Genomic DNA, 27,854 nt, shown 5'->3' on the forward strand with positions numbered 1-27,854 from the left:
TCTGACTTGGGGATCTTCAATTGTTTGCTGATGATGTTAATTCTCTTCAGGAAGATTTTGATGTTTTTTGGAGTGCAGGAATTGCCAACATCAGACATGAACTGGGTTTTGATGAGATTGACAATGATAACGTCCAAGAGTTAATTAAATCTCATTCTGAGGAATTAAGCGATTCCGACCTGCTAATTTTAGATGCACAGCGGGAAGATTCTGAAGAACATGAAAAAATTGTAACCGCTGACAGTCAGCCAAAAGAGATTTTTGATTGTATGAAAAAAAATATTTTTCATACAATCAAAGTTTTTAAGCAGCAATGCTTAGAGGGTGATATTGATGAAGAGAGAGAGAGAGAGAAGCAGTGGTATTAGCAGAAAATGCAATAGGGCTACACTGTCAGTTGTATGAAAAAAAAAAAATACAGAATGCCTGCCAAACTACGTTAGCTAAATTCTTTGTTAAGAAGTAGAATAATAAATTTATATTCTGAATATGTTTTTTTTTTTGTCTTTCAGCTTCATGGTTTTCCTTTAACTAGGCCCTGAGACATATCCTAATTCTTTTATTAAAAAAAATTAAGGTCAGAAAAGAAATTTGAGGAATGAATTATACTTTTTCCCCATAGGTAATTATATTTGAGTAGTGCTTTTTTGATTAATACGCCTGTTTTAAAGAACGCATTAGGCATATTAATCCAAAGGATTGCTGTACACTATCTTGTAGGAATAAAAAAGTTTTCTTGTCCTGTACGAGGCTTTATATTGGGGAAGAATAACTTCCTTATCCAGTATAAGAACTATATATTGAGTTGAGTATTGTGCTCAAATACAGGTAGGTCTTGATTAGTGTGGATAATGAATCCACATGAAGTTGTCACATTATTTGAATTCACATTATTCAAACTTATAATTACATGTGAAATATTATAATTGGTTCCAGCTTGATGGAAATAGGCAATGAAAAATTTTAAACATAAGTTTTTATATGTTTATTAACAAAATATTATAGTAAAGGATAAAAAGAATATATTTATAATTTAAATTTATTGTTAACAAAGTCATAGAATAGTTATAGAAGCAAAATAAACACGCACAAAAAATTCGAAACACCATTCCTGAAGGTATGCATACACTGACAAAAACATCTTTATTGTCTTTCAAAATATTTCAGCAGCTAGACTGAATTCTTTTCTCTTTCTTAGAAATGTAAGTTCTGAAAGGCATCCTTTTCCAGAATAAACCAGTTTCAACCATGTTAAATATTTATTGATCAATGTATCCATCATCTTCAATTTTTTTCCCCCTTTCTAAACACCAGGATATTTAGATGCTGTATCCTCATTTGTTGCCTCACATTAATTTTAACATTATGTAGCTGAACTCAATCAAGCCTACTAATATTTTCATTAAGCGTTTCTTCTACTTAAATATTTTTTGATTTCATTCTCTTAAACAAATTTAAAGCTTTTGTCTGAATGGCTGCTCTTCTAAGAGGAATGTGTTTAACTGCAATCTTCAAACCATATCAAAAGATGCTCTCTTTCTATCTATCAGTGTAACACTTCTATTCCTTGTAGATGCTTGCAAACCACAAAATGCTGAAGCAACTTGACCTTTTTCTTTTATTTCATGTTTTAAAATATTCCTGCGTACTAAAAAAAAAAAAAAAAAAAAAAAACGCATCATTGCTTCGCGCGTTTTGACATCTCGTCATATTTTACAGTTGCCATGCCCACGTTCATATCATTCAATCACATCAAATTTTTGCTCTAATATAATAACAAGCTTCTTTTTTACACTCATAGTGTTTTTATCGACAGAAGCTTTCCTTCTGTCCATTTTTTTTAGAGTACTTCTTAAAACAATTAAAACAAATCATGAAACTAACGTGCAGTCTGAAGTACCAGGGCCTAAAATCCTAATGGTATACAATTACAATTAGCACTCATTTGAATATCGCATTATTTTAACTTGCATTAATTGCAACCTAGCTGTATAGTCATCTGAATTCAGAAGAGATGAGGAGATAGTTGAAAATCTCTAACCATGGTACCCAAGATGATATTTGGCCTACAAAATTTTGCATGTGAGGGAATGTAGTCTTGAAAGATTGAGTAGTAAACAAAAGAGAGGTGATATGATAAAAACATAAGTTGATAAGCAAGTGAGATTTCATTGTCAATGTATGGAAGGTGGAGGATAAGATAACTCACGGTCATCCAGAAAAGTAAAGAAGAGCATGGTAAGGAAGCATGGGAGATCTATGTTCTCAGATGTGGAATAAACTATCAGTGGATGTTGTGAGTGCATCTTCAGTGAATTTTTTTTTTTTTTTTTTTTTTTTTAAAGATCCAATATATATATTTGGATATGTGACATAGAAGAGCCTTTCCTCACCAAATGTCCTTGATCTCCTGGAGGAGCCTGCATAACAGACATAAATGTTCCTGTGTCATATACAGCTTAACAAGGTTGACAGCCATTGAAACATACATCAGATTCAGAGGTTTTGTTTTGGTTGCATTAAGTATAGTTATTGTTTTAAAATTAGTTTTTGTTATATAGGATCAGTTCAGTAAAAGTAGAAATGACTCACTGTTTTTGCAAACATGAAATTTCTAATACATTTAAAGTTTTAAAACAGTTTCCATGCTTATGCTGTTTGGAACTATTTCGCTACAGTGGAAAATCAACTTACGTGTGTGCATGTGTGTAAAATCAGTTTAATACTTGTTGGTAATACATACAATTAAATTACACACTGATTAGTGTTGTACACTAGGGATAAGTGGATTCTTAAAAGTGGTAGATTAAGAAAGGATTACAAATTAAAAACAACTCAAAAAATGTTATATGTAAAATGTAATAGTAACAAGCAACCAAGGCACCAGCGATATGTGGCATGCATCTGTCTTTTAAGATTACTTAAAAATTTGAATTCAAGTTTGTCAAGAGTTCTAATTAGTGACTTCAACAGTGGATTGCTTGATTTGACATGAAAGGAGATGTCCTGTAGATGGTTGCTGTATCCCATTAGGCATGATTTGTAAAAGAACAATTTATTTATTTATTCATATGGAGTTTCCTCCCTTTTTCTCCCCCATCCCTATTGGGGCGAGTTCAGCCCCCTCATGGGGGTTAAGTATTTATGGCTGTAGATCCGTGTGTGTTTACGGGGCCGGTTTGCCTGCTTGCAGGATGAAAAACGCCAGATAAACTGGTGGAAATAACCCTACTGCCTGCGCCCAAGACCAGCTAACTTGGCTATGGCTGAGGAAGATCCTCAAATTCCTCACGTCTTCAACGGGAATCAAACCTGGGACACTCCTTCCCCAGTCATATGGTTGAGAAGTGCACAGCCACTAGGCTAACCACACGGACAAGAGAACAATGGTGTTCAAGCTTAGATATTTATTTTCTGCTATATGTCATGTTGCTGAGATGTTCCTTCTTTCAAAACTTTTGCTTGCCTGACCTATGTAAGGCAGACTCCAAGAACATGGAATTCTATAAATACTCAAATGTTTATATAATTCTATAAACTCAAATGTTAAAGGAGATATGATCTTTTGGAGATCTACAGAAGCAACAGACACACCTTGGTATCTTACAAACCCTGGATAGGTTTGTAAGATACCCCAATGTTATGACCTGGAAGAAGAGCCATCAGGAGCATGGCTCTTGGAAGAAGTTTCCATCCCATACATTGGAAAGATTTCCAATGTATGGAATGGAAACAGAGTCACTATGCTATTCTGAAACAGAGTATCAGAATCCTAATATGCTGAATATTAGGATTCTGACAAAAAGGACTATAAGGAAATACTATTTTCTGGATAGTGTTCTTGGAATATTAGTTTCTTGAAGGTTGACCCAGATAGGAATAAGTGAACAGGCTTAAGAGTGAAAGCAAGAGACATTTTTGAATCATGGTCTGCAGTGTTCATAATAATTGTTACATCATCTCTGTAATGAAGATTATGATGCTTCTGTTCCTTCTTAAATTATACAGTGCTTTCATTTCCAACCGGTGTTGATGCTGTTTGGTGTGAGAAAATGAAAAAAGAAGCTCTGAATCTGGTATCATTAAAAAATTCTGTGGAAGATGATGAATGGTCTTTCCATGTTGCATAGAATGTCAATTTTTTGGAACATGATAAGTGTCAGCAAATCCAAAGCTTTTTTTTAATTTCCCATCAAGACTGTTTGCGTGATGAAACTTTACACGTTTATTGATATGTAGTGTGTGTGTAATTATACCATACCTTCATACCACATATCTATTACAACAGTTATTCAATTTAGTCAGGGAATCTTGCAGGCTTGTAGCAGATTTATTTAGAACTATACCATCATCCACATAAAGCAAAAAAAAGAGATGACATTAACATCTCCAATTTTGATATCAGGTTTAATACCAATTTCTTTCATGATGTGATCCATACAGATAATGAATAACAGAGGGGATAATGTACATCCTTGTCTAACACCAGATTTAACATCAAACCGTCTTCCTGTACTTCCTTCAATTATAACTACTGACTTACAACTCAAATAAAGACTAAGTATTGCTTGATATAGTGTCCCACTGACAGCATACAACTGTAGTATATTGAACAGCTTCTCTCTTGGCACCTTGTAATATGCCTTTTTCAGATCTACAAAACTTACAGATCTTTGTTATACAAATTAAGTGTATATTGAATCCCACATTATTTCTTAGCCAAATAAGAAACTCAAAGATAGGAAATCTAAGAGTTTCATGCCGAATATAGAAAACTATAAAATTTTTCGGCAAGTCCAAGCATAAACCAACACCTAGTACATGCTGGGGCAACTTGTAGTGAAGGTGGATTGTATTGCACCTTTTGGCGACTCATACAGTAGAGAAATAAGCTCTGCACTACTGGATCCTCAGTATTTACATCTGGGTCTACCTACTCACTGAGGAGACCTCAAAAAAGGTAGAAAATGGTCTGGGTGGAGGACCTTCTCCCATAATGTACATCTCCTAGGAGTTGTGTTTTACATTATGGGAAATACGAAGGACAGTGATCGGAGCTTACTCCACCTTTACAATGAGTTTCTCCATGTACTAGGTGTTGGTTTACGCTTGAACTCGCTGAACTTTTATAGTTTTCTATATTCGGCATGAAACTCTTAGATTTCCTATCTTTGAGTTTCTTATTCGGCTAAGAAATAATGTGGGATTCAATATCCACTTAATTTGAATAAATTTACTTTGTCGAAGTGAAGCCTGTTGGCTCTTATCTCATTAATTGTATTAGTGCACCTTTTTGCGACTTGTACAGTAAAGAAATAAGCTCTGCACTACTGCAACCTCAGTATTTAGATCCAGGGTCTACCTACTCACTAATGAGACCTCAAAAAAGGTCGAAACCGGTCTGGGTAGTGACCTTCTCCCATAACATAAAACAGCATACATCTCCTAGGAGTTGTGTTTTATATTATGAGAAAATACTAAGGACAGTGATCGGAGCTTACTCCACCTTTACTATGAGTTGCCCCAGCATTTTATGTTTGGACTCGCCGAACTTTTATAGTTTTCTATATTCGGCATGAAACTCTTAGATTTCCTACCTTTGAGTTTCTTATTCGGCTAAGAAATAATGTGGGATTCAATATCCACTTAATTTGAATAAATTTACTTTGGCGAAGTGAATCATGCTGGCTCTTATCTCAGTAATTGATCTTTGTTATATTCCCATAGTATCTCAACTATTTCTCGTAAAGTGAAAATCTGATATTGACAGCCTCTATTTGGCCTGAATCCAGCTTGTTCTTCACCAAGATTCCCTTCCACAATCCTTCTCAACTGTTTCTCAAATATACCTGCATAAATTTTATCAGGAACACTCAGTAGAGAAATAACTCTAATTCTCACATTCAGTTTTATTTCCCTTTTTATAAATAAGTACAATGAGAACTCTATTCCAATCATCTGGAATTCGTCCCTCTGTCCAGGCCTTCTGAACTAATCAACACAGCCACTGACATTTTCCCCCTCCATACTTTAGCATTTCTGGTCGAATATCATCTATTCCAGCTGCCTTTCCACATTTCGGACTTTTGATGGCTTTTTCTACTTTAAGTATGGATATGTATTCCTTATTGCATGCTTGTTGAGTGTTTTTTACAACTGTGCTATCACTGCTTGCAATTTTTCGAAGTAATTACTCCATACTTCAAGGATATCTTTTTCTCCAGTTTTCATGTCACTTTTATCATCTCTAATTCCTTTTACAGCACTCTTTCCCATTTCTGAGCTTCTTCAACAACCTCCAAAATATTTTGTCACCTTCTTATAAAAAACTACTAAACAGTGTCTTCCTATGACACTGTTTAGTAATTTTACACAGTTCTTATCTTTCTTAAATTTGTCTCTGTATTCTCTAAGAGCACAAGCTGATTTATTTGCCAGAATGACCTTTTGATATGATTTCTTCTTTTCATCCATTGCCTCTAACTTTCTGTGTCCACCATTGAGTTCTGATTTTTCTATCCTTGCAGACAACCTCACCACATGCCTCTCTGGCTGAATCAATCAGGGTTTTCTTCAAGGCTTGCCACTGAATCTCCAAGGTTTGGTTCCTGTTTTCAAACTTTTTTCTTCAATCATATTTGTGTATTTTATTCTACAGTTCACATCTGAGAGCTGCTCAACTTTTATTTGCTTTAAAACTTTCTTATATGTTCTTCTTTTCAATATGAAATTCAATTTTATCCTGCTCAAGACTAAATAGAGATCACTTCCAATTTCAAATCCTCTCTACACTCTGGTGTCCTGCGCCAGGGAGGAAACATCACTATCAACAATAACATAATCAATGAGACTTTTCTTATTCCTTGCTCTCCATGTGAATTTGTGCACATCATTATGTTGGAACATGGTGTTAGTAATAACAAGTCCATGTCCTGAGCAGAAATCCAACAGATATTTGCCATTAATATTAGCTTTGCTCTTTATTCCAAATTTTCCCAAAATATTTTTGTATGTCTGACAATCATTTCCTACTCTGCTATTTACATCCTCGACAAGGACCAACTTTTCATTTTTCATTTGTGATAAGTACGTTTATCATAAAAGTTTAATCAAAAATATTAAAAAGCCTTATAGTGTTTAACTGTGACTTCTTTCATTACATCCAAAGAACTTTGTATTCCTGTTATGAAAAGAATGCTGATATTTTCTCATGTTTACTTGGAATTTCCTTCTTTTAAAAACTATTAGATTAGGCTTCTTTCACTGCCTAATTAAAAAAATAATAATAATATATAATTCACCATAAATGAATCTTATTTCCAGTGGTATTTTTTCAGAGAAAGAAGAAGAATATTTAGGAATTTACAATTTCAGAATAGTTAAAAAGAATTTATTTATATTTAAAACTGTATTTTTAAGTAGAGATGAATTTCCATGTCCAGTGTATGACCACTGCCCTATTTAATGAAAGCCTGAAATATCTTGAAAATGTTTGGTCTTTAAAGTAAGGTTTCCAAACTATGTAAAAAATAAATAAATAAATAAAAAAAAAATGAATGAATTAAAAAATCCACATGCACTATAAGTTTATAGTATACAATTGCATTTTTATTTTATTTATTTTTTTTTTTTCATAGTCCATATAATGCACTTATAGTTTATAGTGCATTTTCCTATTCAGGAAATTTTTCCTGAATGGGAGTATAAAATATATACATATATGTATATATATCTCATGGAACAGGTTTTCACGGCTATTGGATATTTTTCGAAATTAACTTATAAGATTATGTAGCCAAATGATAAAATAGAAAAAACTATTTCTAAAAGCATGACTAGTTTGCCTTTCTTGAAAATTTTGTTGGGTCCATTATCTAGCAGTGAAAAAAAACCAGATATATAAAACCAGTACTTGAATCTTTCAGAGACTGGAGTCTAATTCCTTAGTGAGTAATGATTTGAAAGTTTCTTAATTAATAGCCTCAACTGAACCATGAAATCTGGTGGTTTAAGGTAATCAGTGGACAAACAGTTTTCACATTCTCATTCACGTTCAGAAAAATTCTAAATGAAATGAATGAAAGCATAAACTAACAAGAGAAACTTAGATAACTTTTTTTTTTTTTAATGTGAACTCCTACTCATGAAAGGTTTAATCCTAAAGCAGTAAATCAATACTGTAGGTGGTCTAAGGATTTTATTAATTGTTCTATTTTTTTTATTATTTATTTTTGTATATTAATTAATAATCATATAATCACGTTCAAGGTAGTATTCAAACGTGCAATCTGTTGATTGCAGATTCTAACCACTCACCTAACCAGGTAGAAAAAAACAATTAGAGACCTCCATGTAATATTCAAAAATGCAAAGAAAACTGGTGGAGATTCTGACCTAATGTCCAATGCTCACTTTCTCAAGTGCACAAATTTGGTAGGTATCCACTGATGAGAAGGGGCTAGCAATTTGAGACTTAACTGATCAAACTACTCTGCATTGGCTTAAATGAAAATCATGATGGTACAATCAACAGAATGAAATTGCCATGATGTAAGGGGTATAGCATGGTTAAACAACTTCCTGTTTTTTTAGGAAACCAGAGTGAACAGTAAAGAGTTGGGTAATGGAACAAACTCAACCTTGTCATCAGAAGAAATGAAGATAAGCACTGTCAAAGTAAACAGCATCAAGAGAAAGTAAGTAGATTAGCAGAATTACAGAAATACTATGTAGACATAATTAGTGTTTCTGGTTCCCATCTGCCATACGGCCGCGGGAGGGTAGCTAAATGCTACCATTCTAGGGAGAGATGATTATGAGCAAGGTGGTTTCCTGTTGCCTTCCTTGCCGTAAGTATTTATGACTGTAACCTGTGTGTTCACGGGGCCGGTTTGCCTGCTTGCGGGATGAAAAACCCCAGATAAACTGGCGGAAAAAACCCTGCTGCCCATGCCCAAGACCGGCTAACTTGGCTATGGCTGAGGAAGATCCTTAAGCTCCTCACATCGTGGACGGGAATCGAACCTAGGACACTCCTTCCCCAGGCATATGGTTGCGAAGCGCAAAGCCACTAGGCTAACCGCGCGGACTAATTAGTGTTACAATAGCTAAAATAGGCAAAATTCTGCTAAATGATAACAAAAAGATAAAATACTTGAATATTAGTGCTCAAGGAAAGTAAGGAGTAGCTATGGTATTCAACATTAAATATGAAGATAAACTTCTTGAATATAAAGTAGTTTCAAGAAAAGTGACAAGGCCAAATTTCAAAATAGGGAATTGAGAGAAAGAGTCTACTATGGAAGAAATGAAGTAAAAATTTCCAAGTTATTGAAAGTGGCTGATGGGGGGGGGGGGGGATTGGTTCTGGCTGGACATCTAAACAGTAGATTAGTAATGAATTACAGACATACAGAAATGTTCTGGAAACATTTGCAGACAAAGCAATGTGAATAACAATGTTAAGTAGTAACTTGTTGGATTTCTGTTCACAACATGGACTAGTTATTATTACCATGTTTACATAGAGGTGTGCACAAATTTGCATGAAGAGAAAACAAGAAATAAAAAACAAGAAATGTAAAGACTTACCTTATTGCTGATAGTGATATCTTTACATTGGTTTAGGATGCAGGGGTCAAATCTAATATATACTCTTGTATCCTGAATGAGTGAAAATATGTCGCTATCCTGGAATTTATCCCTTCCGATAAACTCGGAAGAAAACACAGATTGATTTTATAATGAAGAATGTGGTGAAGTTGTTTGCAAGGATAGAAAAAACTTAACTTCACAGGGCCCACAAAAGTTCAAGTCATGGTGATGGTAAAAAAAGGAAATCATATTGAAAGTTTCTAGCAAATAATTCAGAAGTGTCTTCAGAGAATACAGAGAAACCTAGGTTTAAAAGTGGCTAAAGAAAAGTTACAGGAACCACCTGATAAGAATCTAGCATGAACGTGTACTTAAAAGTATACCTAATGAATGCCATAAGAAGATTTTGGTAATAATATAGAGGATAAATATCATGGAAAATCAGTGCTATATAAGCAAAATAACTATGTATTTACTCTATTAACAGCAGGCTAAATAATCAGCCTAAAACTGCTCCTTCTTGTATATAATGGATGCCTGTGAGACTACCACATTTATATAAAATATCGACATGAAAGTGAAATTATTATTTATTAATCACAAAGATTTTGTTTTACATATTGTAAAATCAATGTGAAGTATTCAAATCCAAGAAATTTGAATACCAAAGAATAGAGACATGCATACACTGGAATAGAGTCTTAAAAATACAAGTATTTATTCACGTTTTTAAGGTTCTATAGCTATGCATATTATACAGATAACAATTTTCAAAATTTCCAGAACAAAAGAGCAACTATTATGATTTATGATGATGGGATAAGGGCTCCAGCAATTTGAACATTTGCACAAGTACAGTTATGCAAAAGTTTGATAACATACCACTGAATTCGTGAGGTTGGATATGGCCCTGTGCCCTGAAATACATTTTTTAATTAACTTCTCAAACCAAAATAAGAGAAGTTGCAGAAATGTTGTAAACAGCAGGTAGCGGCAACGGTGACGTTTTGTCTTTTGGAGAAAGTAAGAGATTGGGGATTTCACAGTTGATGGGTTTTTAAAGATGGTGGTGGTGGTGAGTTGGAATTTGTTCATAATCTTTAATAAACATGCAGAAATGTTTTAAATATAAGAAATAGGAATTCTGTAGATGTTTTCTTCCCTAAGAGGATGCTGAGCAAAATTGTCAATAATTTTATGGATAATTCTTGATTATAATCATTTTATTAATAGGACCATTCGCTTGAGTTTCCAATTTGAAAAGATACTTTGGAGGAACAAATTTTATGTGCAGATAAGATAAGGATATAGCAACCTACAAAAGTTTATTAACCGTCAGGGAATTTGAAATAATAATTAGCCAAATTTGGTGACAGAGGTGATCCCATTGCACTTATCTATTTCAACCTTTATGTAAAGTTTATCTTTCCAGGTGGGTTACCCAGAAGTGGACATAAATTTCAATAAGTCTGTAATGTAATACAGAAATTCTCTTTCCAGGTGAAATATCTGAAAGTGATCACGAATTTCAATGTCTATAATATAATATGCAACTTCTTGGGATAATAATTCTACTGTATCAGTAATGAGAAATATTTTAAAAGGAGATACAATGTTGAACCTCACCATAACATCAGAAGATTCAAGTTGTGTGTCTTTCATTTTTGAGAATTATTCTGGAGAATTTAAGAAACAGGGTAGTCAATTGGAAAACAGAGAAGGATAGACAAAAATATAGAAATTTTATATGTCTGCTGAAGAAATTAACAACTTCTAAGAACAATTATTTTTATGTTTAGAAGTTACATGCTGAATTTCTTTCTCCACTGATCCAACTTAAATTTTAACAACTGCCTTTCTGTTTCATGTTTGAGAAACTGTTATCCTCAATTATATTAACACACACACACACACACACACACACACACACACACACACACACACACACACACACACACACACACGCACACGCACACACACACACATTAAATATCCTTTGTGTTATATTCGTACAGCTGTTTGGTTGATGGTTTCCAATTCCTGTATGAGCAATTCTTCGAAGAACAAACTTTGTGCACTCTAGTCACTAAAGATTTTATGATGCCATATATACGAGTGGATGGTGTGCTGAAGTATTGTGAATATAGAATTCTGTAAAAGGACACAACCCAAGAACAACACAAAAAATAGTCAACACCACCCCAAGACAACATCCAAGAGAAGAAGTAGAACTTAATAGGACTCCCATACCTTACATCAGAGACATCTCTGAATGAGTAGCAATGATTATGAAAAAATACTAACTTACTGCCACCTATTAGCCAAATTCACAAATTCACCTTTAAACATATTAGCCAAATTCTGTTGCCCTCTCCAAAAGACAAACTCTTAACAATGATGTTACCTGGAATATACCAAGTAACGTGTTTATGTAGTCTGTCATACTACAGGCAAACAGGAAGATCGGTTAAGAAACTTATTTCTGAACATCCACGACATCTGGCTCATCAAACTGCACAAATATTGCCCGACACACCATGGAATGAAAATAAACCATACAATCTAATCACAAAACATCCAACTATTGCACAGATCTATATACAGATGTGAATGGAAAAGTACTCAGGGAAAGTACTCAAGCCCTACTTCATCGACTAAACTCTTAATCGCAATGACTCTCTTACGATCCCAAAAGTTTGGGAATTGGTATATTTAATTGTGTTAAATAGACTGAATTATAAATAATTTAACTTAATTATCATTATTAGCCCATTAGTTTTACCTTAATGCATGTGCAACTATGTGCACAGAGGGATTCAAATTCTTCGCTTGCACCGACGATGTCTCACAATATGCAAGATAAAATATTTGTAAACTAAATACGTGGGTAGTCTGAAAAGTTCTTGGCCTAACAATGAAAAAACAAATTTATAATTTCAAAATTAAATTATTTTTATTTTTCAACATAATCTCCCTTAAGACTAATACATATATTTCAGTGATGCTCCAGCGCCATTACCCCACCCCTGTAGTGGTTCTCAGGTAAGATCTGCAAAACACCCCTTACAGCTGCAATCACTTCTTCATTCGAAGAAAAACGTGACCAGCAAGAAAGATTTTTAGTTTTGGGAAGAGATAGAAGTCAGAGAGAGCCAAATCTGGGGAATAGGGTGAATGTTCCAAATTTTCCCATTGCCAAAACACCTTTGTGGGCAGGTGCATTGCCCTGATGAATGATGACTTTTTTCTTCTGCAAACCGGTTCTTTTCTCAGAAATTTTTTCGTCTAGTCTGGTTAAAATATCAGAATAATATTCTCTGGTTATTGTTTTACCTTTTCAAGATAATTAATAAACAAAATGCCTTTAGCATCCCCAAACACCGATGCCATGACCTTGTCTTCTTTGGTACTGAACAACCAGCTTCTGTCCACTGTTTTGACTGCTGTTTGGATTCTGGTGTGTACTGGTGAATCCAAGTCTCATCCATAGTAATAAATCTAAATGCAAAATCAGCTTTATTATTGTTAAAACGTTCCGAGCATTGTTCAGAGATTTTCATGCGCATGCGTTTTTGATCTGCGTGACACCCATCTTGCGTAAAGCTTTTTCATTTGCAATTCTTCATGCAAAATGTATCCTATACGTTCTTTTGAAATGCCTATAGTCTCAGCAATTTCACACACTTCGATTCGCTGGTCATCCAATACCATGATTACTGGTGTTGTTACATTTTTTGGACATCCTTCACATGGATCATCTTCAAGGCTGGTACAGCCGCGTTTAAACTCGGCAGCCCATTTCTTAATTGTCGAAAACGAAGGAAAAGAGTGCCCATAAACTTTTATGAACTTTGAATGAATTTCTTTTGGCATTGAACCTTCTTTTTACAAAGAATTTTATAAATTTTAGTGTTTTAGTCAAAACACTAAACTAGCTGTATAGAAGACAGTGTTCAAACCAATTTTAACTAATGAATCTGAGAGGAGAATTGGGTTCAAAATAAAATACTTAAAGTCAAGAGACTACAGAATTAGGGAAGGGAACAGATGCCAGTAAGAGGATAATCATATTAAAAGATTTTCTATCAGAAAGAAATTTGACATTTTTGGCATTCAAGAATGTATGAGCAGAGCTGATCTAAGATGGTTTGATCATGTAAACAGAATAGGGATGGAAAGTTACTGAAACGTGTTTGATGCCAAGATGAGGAAAAACCAACATCTAGGCAAACTGATACAGTCATAAGTGTTCAGAAGACAGAAATATATCGGACAATATTTGCGTACTGAGTGATAGACTAATTTGGAGGAAAACTGTTAACAGGACATTAGTAATATAGTCACAGCCCTCAATTTACAAAGTGTGTGACTTACAAACACTCACACTTAGGATGGTCATCATTAACATGTTCACTGAATATCACCTCACTACTGCAATCCATAGGTCAAAGTTGTTACTGCTGCCATCAAGAATTTTGTTTTAAGAAATACTGAAATGCTTTTACTTGGGTTATTCCTGCTGCTGAGGATGAAAAAACCCTCAGAGACTTTTGGAAGAAATATAATTTGCACTGTACAAAATATGTGGATGCAGTATGGAGTGATGTGACAGCAATGTCTTTGAATGATGTTTGGAAGAAGCTGCTGAACATGGTCCTGAATTCACAGGATTTGACCACAACAAAGTCTTGGTGATAAGACAGTAATTGTTAGATAAAGAGTTTGAGCTGGAGATTAAGTAGAGTAACTAGCAGAAGCTGTGGAAAAAGAACTTTCACAGGATGACCATAATTACAAAGCTAGAAGTAGAAAAAGAAGAGAAACAAAGCAGAAGACAAGAAGCTAAATACCCTAAAAAAGTGCATAATGAAAAAATTGGAAGAGTACCTCTGTTAATAAGACAATTCAGTTGTGTGAGGAAATGGATCCCAACATGGAGAAATTTAACAATGTGGTCAGAATCCTCTGTAGCAAGCAATTTATACAAGAAAGAAAAAGCACACTGTGCAGACTAAGTTGGATGTAATGTAGATATTTTAAAAGAAGCCCATTCACTAAAAGACATTCACAAACATCCATATCCATAGTCGTATTCAAACACATATCCAAAAACTAGGTCAGCAAAGGCTTTTTTTCTTTCTTTTTTCAAATTGAAAAGTATAATACAAAGTAATGCATACAGGCTGAGAACATAAAATTTTCTAGAAACTCTCCTCCTTCAGCTCTAAGTAGGCATTCTTAACTACACAAATGGCAACAAATACTCTCAGCCAATATAGAAAAAATTAAATAGTGTGTACACACACACACACACACACACAGTATATACACTGGTGTCCAAAACCTAAGGACAAACACTATTTATCAAGATTATAATCATAAATTCAGATGAATCAGCATGTGGAAATTTGTATAACTGACAATTTTGTTGAAAGCGAGTACACATTCAAAATTTTGAACTGCATGCAAAAGAGTCAAAGCACTCAACAGGATAAAAGGAAAAAGGCAGGTGCTAAGTGAATTGTGTTTGAAGGAAGCTTTTTTTTTTGTGAAGGAATAAAGTTGCAAATGTGGATGTCTTATAATGTTTCAATCTTAACCTTTTAGTAGTTGCGGCCCCCCCTAAGTATCCTAAAATGTTTTTGCAGCCCCCTAGTTTGTAGTAATGATAATAATTAAACTTTTTTAAAAAAATAGTAGTTTTTATTTACTGATTATAATGACAAAAATAATCAGAAAACAGAAATCAACTTTACTTAAATATTACTGTAAAAACTTTATTGTATTTATATTTAGGAAATCAAATGTTCTTTGTTTGCTCATTTTTTAAGGGGATACATTTTAAGAAATAACAAATCAGAATTACAGCACTGAAAGTTTCAAAAAATAATTGGACTCAAGTAGCACTTAACTAGGGAAGAACAGAGGGCTTCCACAAGTAGAACTAGTTTTTATGATGTGTCCAGGTCAAACCTAGAAGGAATCTTGGTCGCGTATGTTGCTGGTTTGAAAAGGGAGGTTCCCTGTTTCACAAGAAACCACAGGATTGGAACTTGGAATGTTAGAAGTATGACCAAGGTAAACTGGAAATAATAAAGATGGAAATGGAGCACAAGAAGCTGGATATATTGGAAATAAGTGAACTTAGATGGACAGGAACGGACCATTTTCAGTCAGGGGACTATATGGTGTATTACTCAGAACATGAGATAAGTCGAAAAAATGGAGTATCTTTCTTACTCAGGAAAAAGATGGCTAGGTATGTATTGGGTTATAATCCAGTGAGTGACAGAATCATTTCTCTCAGAGTGAGTGGACATCCAATGAATATGACCATTATTCAGGTTTATGCACCTACTACAGAGGCATCAGAAGAAGATATTGAAAAATTTTATGGCAAGTTACAAGATGACTACTTATGGCTACTTATCGGAGATTGGAATGCAAAAGTGGGAGAGACCGAGGAACAAGGAATAACAGGTCGTTTTGGTTTAGGTATTTGTAACACTGCAGGGAAGAGACTAGTTGAGTTTTGTGCAGAGAATTCTTTGTTTGTTGCTAACACCTGCTTTAAACAGCACAAAAGAAGATTGTATACACATGGATATCATCTGATGGGCAATACAGAAATCAAATTGACTATATACTTGGACAAAGAAGATGGAGAAATGCAATTCAGTCTGTCAAGACTTTTCCAGGTGCAGACTGTGGAACAGACTATGAGTTATTGTTATTAGTGGCTATGGTACATGTGAAACTAAGGAAACTGAAAACAACACAAATGTCGATCAGATATGATCTTGGAAACATACCAGCTGAATACAATATTAGCATACAGAACAGATTCAACACACTCAATTTGTGTGAAAGAGAACCAGATGAACTATGGGAAGAGATTAAAGATATAATTAAAACAGAAACAAAGAACAATATTCCAACAGTCTGTAAGAAGAAGTCCAAATAGCTGTCATCAGATGCCATCAAAACTGCTCAGGAAAGGAGGAAAATGAAGGCCACGGGAAATTTGCAGGAAGTACGGCATTTGAATGCAGTTTCAAAGGCAAACCAGAAGAGACAAGGAAAAATACTTTAACCAGGAATGCCAACAAACAGAAGACCAAAACAAGAAAGGAAAAATAAGAGATCTTTTTCAAAAAGATCAGAGAACTAACAGGGAAGTTTAGTGCCAAAGTGACAACATTGAAAATTAAACACAAAGGATATCTTACAGAAGTTGCAGACATCAAAGAAAGATGGAAAGAGTATACAGAAGCCCTTTAGAGAAAGGACTCCAAAATTACTGAGAAATTTGAAGAGTAGAATTATACACAGGAGCCAGTACCACTGGAGAGTGAAAGTGAGGTGGGCACTGCAACAGCTATCTAGTAAGAAAGCACCAGGAAGAGATGGAATACCTATTGAGTTGCTCAAAGCCCTGGGAGAAGAGGCAGTTAAAATTTTAACAGCTCTATATCAGCGAATTTGGATCACAACTACATGGCCTAGGGAATGGAAAAAATCAGTTTATATACCTTTATTGAAGAAAGGCAATGCAAGAGAGTGCAAAAATTACAGAACTATAGCACTGATTTCTCATGCAAATAAAGTCTTACTTAGGTCATTCTGGAACCATTCATGATTCCAGAATGACCTAATATAAATATAAAATACTGGAACCATTCATGAAGAGAGAAATGCCAGATGAACAGGCAGGATTTCGAAAAGGCAGAGGAACAAGAGATCAAATCGCCAATATGAGATGGATAATTAGCACAGGAATATCACAAGAATGTCTACCTTTGTTTCCTAGACTATAGCAAGGCTTTTGACTCTGTAGATCATGAGAAACTGTGGAATGTGGTAAGAACAATGGGAGTACAAGAGCATTTCATTATCCTTGTGAGGAATCTTTATTATGAACAAGAAGCTACTGTCCGAACAGATCTTGGAGAAACTGAGTATTTTACAATAGGTAAAGGGGTGCGACAAGGATGTATTTTATCTCCGATACCTGTTTAACTTGTACAGCGAATACATTTTAAGAATGGCAGGGCTGGAGGAGTCTCCAGTTGGAATTAAAATTGGTGGAAAAATATTAATAATTTGAGGTATGCAGATGATACCACCTTGCTAGCAGAATGCAAAGAAGATTTAGAGGAACTTATTATGAAAGTTAAAGAAGAAAGTGCAAAATATGGTCTTAAACTTAACCTTAAAAAGACAAAAGTTATGGCAACATGTGAACTTAATGATTTCGAAGTAGACTGGGAGAAAATGGAAGCAGTTAACAATTTTGTGCTCCCGAATTGATAGAGATGGTTATTGTACTGAAGAAGTTAGAGGAAGATTATTACTCGGAAAGAAAGCAATGACAAATTTAAGCAAGATCTTTAAGATAAAGATATTAGCCTTGCAACAAAAATCAGAATCATGAAAGCAATGGTATTCCCTGTGGTACTGTATGGATGTGAAAGTTGGACTCTGAGAAAGAGTGAAAGAAGGAAGATAGATACATTTGAATTATGGGTTTGGAGATGCTTACTAAGAATACCATAGACTGCAAAGCAACCAATAAATCAGTGATAGACAGAATAAAGCCAGATTGCTCCCTCGAAGCTATGATCATCAAGCAAATATTGTCATACTTCGGACATATTATGTGAGCAAATGACAGTCTGGAGAAGATGATGACGCTTGCTAAAGTTGATGGAAGCAGGAGAAGAGGAAGACCAAGAATTAGATGGGTGATGGAGTTAAAGAAGCAACTGGAGTGTGCGCTTGGAGGTTCTGAAAGACATGGTCAGGGTCAGATCAGAATGGAGAGTGTATGTTCATGGAGTTGCCAGGAGTCGGAATGACTTGATGGAGCATAACACAGCACTTAACAATGCTAAGTTCCATGCATTCGTACTAGTATTGATTAAAACTTCAGAGAATCACTCTTCTATCACACGTCCAGTAGGCAGATGTCACGACCTGCGGTGTTGCCATCAATGAAAAGTCGACTTGGCACCACCACAAAAGAAAGTGCTGCATTAACACGTTTGCTGCCACGCTACTCAGTCAGTTTGTTCCCGCATGCCAAGCGCTTTTCACATCTTCAAGGTCACTACGAGTAATCTCGTAGCCGGCTTATCAGACAGAATTTTGTTTCATAAGCCAACTATGAGTAATCTCGTAGCTGGCTTATCAGATCAAATTTTGTTTCATATGCCAACTACGAGTAATCTCGTATCACTTCCATCTATATATTACATGTGCTGACGCCAGTGTTTATTGCGTCTAGTTCAGTTTTAGTTTCTAGTCTCTAAGAACCTTCAATTTCGCCATGACCAGTAAAAGAAAACTTACTGATATAGAAGTAGAAGCTTATGCTAATATGAGCGATGATGAATTTCATGAAATATTTGGTTCCGATTCCGAAGATGATCCTACAGATGACGCTAGCGGTGACTCCGATGATGAAGAAACTTTTGAAGATGAAGTTAGCAACCAGCCAAATACATCAACATCAACTTATTGGGAAAATTCAGAAGAAGAGCCCCCACAATTTGACTTTTTTGAAACTGCAGGTTTTAAAATTGACACTGGAAATTTTCAGTATCAAAAGGTTAGTTGAACTTTTCTTTTCTGAAGATTTTCTCACAATTTTAGTAGAACAAACCAATTTATATGCTTTACAAAATATTGAGGAAAGCCGAGTTTAAAATTGATTTACAAATTACGATGTTATACTACAGATTAACTAGCGCTTGGCATAAGAGGTTGGTAATCGACATACGAGTATACTCGTAGTTGGCTTGTGAAGCTCATATACGAACTACGAATATACTTGTAGTTGGCATCTGAGGCATATACACAATATACTATATTTTAGTTGAAATTATTTCTCTTCTATCAAGTCCCCAGACATGCTCTCCGCTTCATTCAGAATCCAAGGGTCCAAATTAAGGTAATTATACAAAGGGATAACTCGTGTTTGGCATACGAGGTTGGTAATCGACATACGAGTATACTCGTAGTTGGCTTGTGAAGCTCATATACGAACTATGAGTATACTCGTAGTTGGCAGCGAACGTGTTAAACTACATAATTCAGATTACTAATATAAATGTTACAAGTTTGAATCAAAGTAAAATAAAGAGCAAAAAAGAATTATTTTAAGAGATTTCAAAATCTTAAAAACTAGAAACGTTCTATAAATTTTCTGCAGCCTCCCAAGTTAAGAATTATTGGCAAGCTTGAAGAAGGCTGCAGAATTGCTTATATTTTCCCAAATTTGGGATATCATATAATGTTGTTGAAGGAAATGTTTTCGTGAAGGAATAAAGTTGCAAATGTGGATGTCTTATAATGTCTCAAAGACATCGCTGGATGATTTTACATGGGGAAAAATTATTTGAAAGCTTGAAGGCTGCAAAATTACTTATATTGGCAGAGTTTTTGTGATATCGTATAGAGTTGTATCTAGGCTCTGGAAAGTGTTTCAAACCAATGGAACATATTCCATACGTTTGCTGCGATAAGTAGGCCTATATGCCTAAAGGCCCATAGTCTTTGTCCCTTTATCCACACTCATCATAGAGCATGCTTTCAGTGGTGTTGTATCCATAAAAATTAGACAAGACACAATGGGCTAATGTACTCTTTACAGATGAGTCGTTTTAGTCTTTTCTCCGATTCTAGATGACACAATCAGTGAAACTGGTACTGCTTACCATCGCAAGAATATTCTTGAAAGGGACAGATACACCACTGACAGGGGGATCATGGTGTGGGGAGGCATTATGATTAATGGATGCACTGAGCTACAAGTGATAGAAAAAGGGACTATGACTGGTGAATGATATTCCAACAAAGTTCTTCAATGTCATGTTCAATTGTTATGTGGTGCTGTAGGTGAGGAATTCATTTACATGGACTATGCCACATCACATCGCACACAAGCAGTGATCATACTTCTGGGGGCCAAGGATATTAATCAAATTGAGTGGCCAGCATGCTCCACAGATCTCAACCTCATAGAACACGTTTGGGATGCAATAGGAAGATGCACTGCTACTTGAAATTCCCCTCTAGAAAACAAACAAGGCCTTATCCTTGCTCTGAAGGAGGAGGAGGCCAGTTTAGCTCAAGAATTCCTGAATCAAGTGCTAAGTATGGTATCATGTTGTGAAAGCTGCATAGCAGTTAGGAGTGGACATATTCCATACTGAAATGTCTCTTCACATACTTTTCAGTAAGCACTGGACACCAATTCCATAACTACTTCATTAGGAAAGTTGTAACTTTTGCTAAAAACGTATTGCAATTTTTAATTTTTATGAAATTTATAACACATTTTTGTGTAATATAATTTATTAGTATGCTAGCAATAAATATATATTCACATTTGGTTGTATTCATGAAAATTTTTCATATACAGGTAAAAATGTAATTTGTTCTTAGCTTTTCGACCAGCGTGCATACATACATATACTAGGGGGCTCTTCCCCCCCTGACACCTACTCCCCCCCACAAGTTCTGGACTGGTAGGCCGGTTCTCCTTCAATTCTGATGACTCGAAAGGGGGGGGGGGTTCCACACACCTTAGTGCCCCCCCCCCCCCACACACACCCAGTTCCAGACTGGTGGGCCGGTTCTCCTTGAATTCTGATGACTCGAATTTTGAAAACTCAAAAGGGGTTCTGCTCCCCCCTAGGCACCTACGGCGCTTATCCCCCCCCACACACACACCCCGAGTTCCGGACTGGTAGGCCAGTTCTCCTTGGATTCTGAGGACTCGAATTTTGAAAACTCGAAAGGGTCCCTTTCTGTGATAAAGGGAACTGTGGTGTTCCCTTTATCAGCTTTGGCGATTATTATTTTCTTGTTTTTCTTTAATTCCAGTAGAGATTTAATTTCCTTACTGGGCATGTTGGCTTTTGGTGGTTTAGCTTTGGTCAGAACACAAGCTACATCCAGTCTAATATCGTTGTCGACGTGGTTTGGAAGGTGTTGTATCCCGCGTTCAATTCTTATCATAATATCTTTAGCAGGTATTCTTCTGGGCACAATGGCGTCGAGTGCTTCAGGTTTTACACTAAATGATGAAAGGTTGACTACCGTTTCGGTAGGAAGTTGTGGTTTCGAGATCGAGTTCTTTTTTTAAATTTTCAAATTTTTTGATGTGTCAATCTCGTACTTTTTTAAATTCTTTCTCCGCTGCAGCGCACGAGATGTCATATAAAATAGACCAAATTTCATGGCTTAAGGTGCTTGAAAGGTCATCTTCAAGTGCCTGTATAGCTAAGTTAGCATCATTCAGGAAACGGCGAGTCAAGGCAATTTGTTCTCTGAGTAAGGCTTGGCTGGCACAGTTATAAATACGAAGAGCCTTTTGTGAAGAGAAACGGTGCTTGAATTTCACACAGTTAGGAATTATCTGGTTATCCCGGCAGCGTTTTAAGAAGGCGAGATGATTCAGTTGTCTAGATAGCTTTAACTTCATTTTACCGTAATAGCGTGCTTTACGTGCGATATCATCTCCGTGGATTATCGTAATTCTCATATTCATTCTCTCTTCTCTCTCATATTCATATATATATATATATATATGAATATGAGAAAGAAAGAGCCACATGTCTGTGTATTGATATATTTCTTTATATCTATTATATGAGAGATATTTTCAATAATAGCAAATAATTAGAAATTAGCATAGCAAAACCAGCTTCGAACATTCAAGCACCTTAAATCATTAATAACAGTAGTGAGTACGCAATTTACTTAGATTTTTTTTTGAGATAACAAATTAAACAGCTAAAAACTATGCATAGATTTAATGACGATATATAATTTAATCAAAAATCTTGTAAATATATGTGATCGAATCAGATAACTTTATAGTTTGCTCCTTTTAATCTCTTATGTAAGAACGGATTAGAGAGGAAGCTTTCTTTTTTTTTTTTATTCTTAAGGACAAATGTAATTTGTCTGAAAAAGTTCTTCTTGACTCGTTGATTTTTGAATAGCATTTTCTTTATATAAACCACTTCCTTAACTCTACATAACCAATTACACATTGAAAAAAAAACTGCTTTAGAAACGTAAAAACAATAGTTGTATTAATTTAAAAATTATGCATGCCCAAAGTTTAATAGAATTTTAAAATACTCGAAATACTTACAGTCTTCAATATCCATTTTTGTTCCTTCAATAGGTGGAGGAAGAGTTTTGGAAGGTACTGCAGGAGAACTAGATTCTTCATCTGAGTCACTACTGTTTTCTTCACTATATAAATAAGAATACACCTTTAATGTCATGAAATATGGAGGTAAGGAACTTCATATTCTCATACCGATGAATAATGATCACTTCATTAGCTTTGCATTTTTTTAAATATAAAAATAAAATAAACCCTCTAATCTTGTATTCCCTAACTAACTTTTTAAAAACAGATGGACAACCACTCTTCATTTTCATTAATCTCTTTTGTGTGAAAAGGAATTTGAGTACTAGGTAAAATACAATGCTACTGCACTTTATGATTATGAGGAAAGCAGTACAGAAGTTCCTCCTCAGCAATGAGCACTATTAACCACCTTACCGGCAATTAAAGATCAAATACGCACCCTCAAAAGCTTCGTATCCATCATAAATTTCAATGTAATATCAATGGTATTACAATTTTAATATGCACTTTGCATCCATGGAAATGTGGACGTATATATGTTACCGCTAAAGTGCAGAAATCAGTTATTCTACAGATTATCTAGGTATTGTGCAGATTAACTAGGGTGATCTGTTAACGTGCAGAAAATTGTTTCATTTCTCAAATTACCTAGGTAATCTGCAAATTACCTAGATAATCTGCAAATTACCTACTAGGCACTCATTAAAGTGAAAATAAGATCTTTGCTGGAACAACAGCAACGTTTCTGTACGCTTAAATTAACATAATGTTATTTATTTATTTTTCGATATCTAAAGAACCAAGTTAATACAATCAAACAATCAACAAATTAGTTGATAGAATCAATCATCAATCAATTAAAAAACTATAATACAAAGAATCAAACGGTTTAAAATATTATTACAATTAAGGAAATGAATTTGCAAAACATATGACACTGGCAAAACCAAACTAAAAGTGGAGGGAGAGGGGGGAAGGAGTAGGGAAAGGAAATGAGAGAAACAAACTTTTGAACTTTAACGATACGGAAGCCGTTAATGTGCACATTACCTAGGTAAAATGCGGAAAACTTTTGATTCCGTTAACGGAGCAAATCAGTTAATCTGAGATTAGCTAGGTAATGTGCACATTAACGGCTTTTGAGCTTTGGCGGTAACATATATACGTCCTGGCCAGTAGTGTGGTTAAAAGAAAGGATAATTACCTATTATTGTTTTATAGCAAAGCAGTAAAATAATGGCAAATGAACATGAATTTCTAAGGTCCTCCACGACAGTAGATCTGATGAGAATCATCAGATCTACTGTCTGATGATTCTCTACTCTAGTTTGAAACAGTTTTTAGGAAAGTAAAATCTTCAAACAAACCATTATCATTTTTAAGTCTCAACAGGAAACCTTGTTTTGCTATTAGACTAAAAATAAATAATGGCTATTTATTATTTTTTTAAAAAATTATATATTTTTTTATAAAATTTCACATAATATAAATGGGTTAAGTCTGGAGAAGATTATGCTTAAAGATTTGCGGTTGGCAGCGCAAATTAGTAAAAAATTAATATGTGATGAATTGTTTCTATTTTGACAGAATAGCCACACATACACACAAATTTCCTGTATATTGTTTATAAACTTATTTATAACCTTATAAATTAAATTAAACTTGCCAAGAAATTATATTCTTGTTTTATCCTATATCCAAGTGTAAGCAAACAAAGTGTGCATGTGAAGTACATTCATGACTATGCTACTTGTATCCAGAGGATTAATGCAAAATTAATGCAATTCATGACTATGCTACTTGTATACAGAGGCTAATAACTTTGCATTAATCCACTTTATTCCCATAATGCAAAGCACATACTCCTTCAGATGTGTATAATGCTATGCATTATGGGAAGAAGCCACTACCCAGACTGGTTTCAACCTTTGAGGTCTCATTGGTTGGTGCGAGACCCAGAAGAGATTTCAAGGATGAAATAATTTAGAACTCAGATATATTTAATAAGGTAATACACCTTTTTGCTACTTGCACACAAGAAATATATCACTTGTATATTAATTCAACCTTGGTATCTCTTCTGAGTCTTCTCCCACTGATAAGACCTCAATAAAGATCGCACCAGTCTGAGTAGTGGCCTCTTCCCATAATGCATAGTATTATGCATGTCTGAAAGGATGTGTGCTTTGCATTATAGGATATAAAGACAATTAATGTGAAGGTACTGGTCTCTATATACAAGCAGCCTGGTTGTCAATGTACTTCATGCACAAACTTTATTTGTTTACACTTGGATAAAGGATTAAACAAGAATATAATTTCATGGTAAGTTTAATGTTTATGACCTTATTTTTTTTTAAAATATTATATTTTATCACAATTTATGTATACAGCTGTCCAAGAATGAGAATCCCCAAGAATGCAGCTTCCATTTATACATTTTTAACATCAACCCCACACACGAGATATTGAAGAACAACCTACAGCATGTCAAGGGCAGTGTGTCGACAAAATGAAAGAAAGAAGGAACATGGATGTGTTTTTGTGAATGGACTGTGAAGGAAGACACTTTCAAAAGCACTGAGTTATATGGAAATAAAGAGGAGGATGAGAAGTTGATTTCATATCTATTGGGGTTGGATCTTGACTTGTGGCTGCTCATGTTTATGAACTTGAAGGAAAGTGGAACATGGGATACAAGAAATTAAGATACAGAATTCGCTTATGCTGGAAATAAATTATTTCAGTCAGTGCAGTTAGCCTAATGGCAGTGTACTTCACAACCATATGCCTGGGGAAGGAGTGTCGTAGGTTCAATTCCCATCAGACACATGAGGAGCTGAAGGGTCTTCCTCAGCCACAGCCAAATTAGCCGGTCTTGGGTATGGACAGTAGGGTTTTTCTTCCCAGTTTATCTGGGGTTTTTCATCCTGCAAAGCAGGCAAAATGGCTTTGAGAACTCAATACCACTGAGGACATAGGATACACCAGGGCATAGGGCTGATCACCTATCCTGCCAACGGTTTGAGGTCCGATGATTAATAAACCCTCAGCACTGCAAGGTAAAAGAGGGAAAAGGAAAATGAGATGAGATGAGAGAAATTATTTCACACAAGTATAATTTTCAGTCTCGTTTCAAACCAATTCTAATATATGCAGTTAATGAGACAGAATAACAACTTAAAATTATAGCATGTGTTATAATACATGATATTAAATGGAATATTTAGAACATGATATACTTACTTTTTATCCCAAGCTTTCTTAATCTGGAACTCTTCTTTATCTGAGTGCTGTTTTCTTTAAAAAGTTCCTACCATCAGAGAATTAAATTTATTCTTGAAGAAGGGAACAGTACCCAACCGGCCATTCCTGGATGGTCTTATCCAAAGACATACTAATAGTTTTCATTCAGTTTTCAGTAAGCAGGAAAAAACAAGTAGAGGAAGGTACAGTGATGGAATTCATCATCAACCATCCAGAAGTCAGGCATTATCAAAACTTGAGTGCAACATGCACATTCATTAAGCTTCACTGATTTTCTTCTGAAAGCAGAACTGTCTATTATTAGAAGCTACTTTCATCTCTAATCACTATAACTCATCAAAAGTTATTGATAATTTTGGCTTTCATTCTAATTTTTTCTTAAAGGAAATTTCCAGAGTTTTCATTCTATACATCAGAGATGTCTGAGAAGTACTTGCCAAATTAACCTTACTTTCCAGTTTACCAACTAAATTTATTCTTACACTCTCCAAAGGTTAAATATCTTCTTTTTTTTTTTTCTTATTTAAAAGATGACAGAATTTCTTGCTATGTGGTCACTCACATTATACTCAGTCAGGTTTGCTGCTCAACTACATTTGGAAGAAAACCAAGAGGTTTAGTCACACCAGACAGGATTGGTTGGAAGAATAGTTTTACACAGAAACCTACTTTTTGCTAACCTTTCTTTACCCATTCTATTTAAGTGGCCATACCACCTTAGATTAGCTTTGCTGACACATGAAAGGTTAACAAAACATGCTTGATGCCAAGATGGCAAGAAAGAGATCTACAGGAAGACCAGGGTCTAGGTGGATTGATTCAGTCAGAAGTGCCTTAGAAGCATGAAATGTTAGATGCAGAATATTGGAGTGCTCACAAGTAATAGATTGATTTGGAAGAAAATTGTTGACAGGAGATTAATAATGTAAACGTAATCATGAAGTGCTGTCATACTAACCTGTACACCTTGGGGAAATTCATCAGGAAAATAATAATGACCTATTTTTTTTTTTTTTAATTTAAAAGATGATATAGAGCTGTTAAGCTCATATTCATTATCCAAACTTGAAAGAAATTACTGTCCAGGGCTTTTCCAATTTTGGAAGTTTTCCTACTCAATAATCCACATGATCGTTAAATAATTTATTATTTGCTGATAATATATTTATCATCATATATATATATATATATATATATATATATCATTATCATCATCAAATTCCTGACAATTTCCCTCAAAGTACAGGATATGATAGTACTACATGAAAAATTTACATCATTACTAACTTCCTATCTACAATTTTCCACCAAATTAATCTGCTACCTGTCAAGGCTCCAACATCGTCAAATCTTATATTTATCTTCTAAGGCACTTTTTAGTGTGTCAATTCACCTATATCTTGGTCTTCCTCTGGGTCGTTTTCCTGCCAACCTGACAGAGATCAGTTGTTTTGCTAATCTTTCCTCTCCCATTCTGTTTAAGTGACCATACCACCTGAGATTAGCTCTGCTGTAAGCATTCCTGGATGCTAACAATGTCAAGTTCTTTCCTAATATCCTTGTTTTAATATGATATTGCCATTGATGCCATCTGTTCACGACCCTAATCTTTCTCAGGACTTTCATATTTGCGGTCTCTAATCTTTGGTCAAGTGTTTTACTTCTAACCCAGCTCTCAGATCCATAAGTTAAAATTGGTTTGAACACTGTCTTGTATATAGCTAATTTAGTGATTTGACTAATTTCTCTCTTATTCCATACAAATTTATTCAGTTGACTTCGTACCATACCAGATTTCTTGATTCTGTTGTCTATTTAA

At 34.9% G+C, this 27,854-nt stretch overlaps 1 protein-coding gene across 4 annotated transcripts in view; it reads right to left on the minus strand.

The window, feature by feature from the left end:
- fmt (phosphatase 6 regulatory subunit 1-like protein fmt) overlaps positions 1 to 27,854 on the minus strand; it is a 450,952-nt gene that overhangs the window by 140,723 nt on the left and 282,375 nt on the right. For all 4 annotated transcript variants that reach the window (XM_090406310.1, XM_090406311.1, XM_090406308.1 and 1 more), the window contains one exon: positions 22,763 to 22,866. In XM_090406310.1, coding sequence (XP_090262436.1) covers positions 22,763 to 22,866 — 104 coding nt within the window. The remainder of the gene's footprint in view (positions 1 to 22,762; positions 22,867 to 27,854) is intronic.

The sequence above is a fragment of the Typopeltis vanoorti genome, chromosome 16 (genome assembly GCF_054136105.1).
Source record: "Typopeltis vanoorti isolate ZY-2024b chromosome 16, IOZ_Tvanoo_1.0, whole genome shotgun sequence".
Taxonomy (NCBI): domain Eukaryota; kingdom Metazoa; phylum Arthropoda; class Arachnida; order Uropygi; family Thelyphonidae; genus Typopeltis; species Typopeltis vanoorti.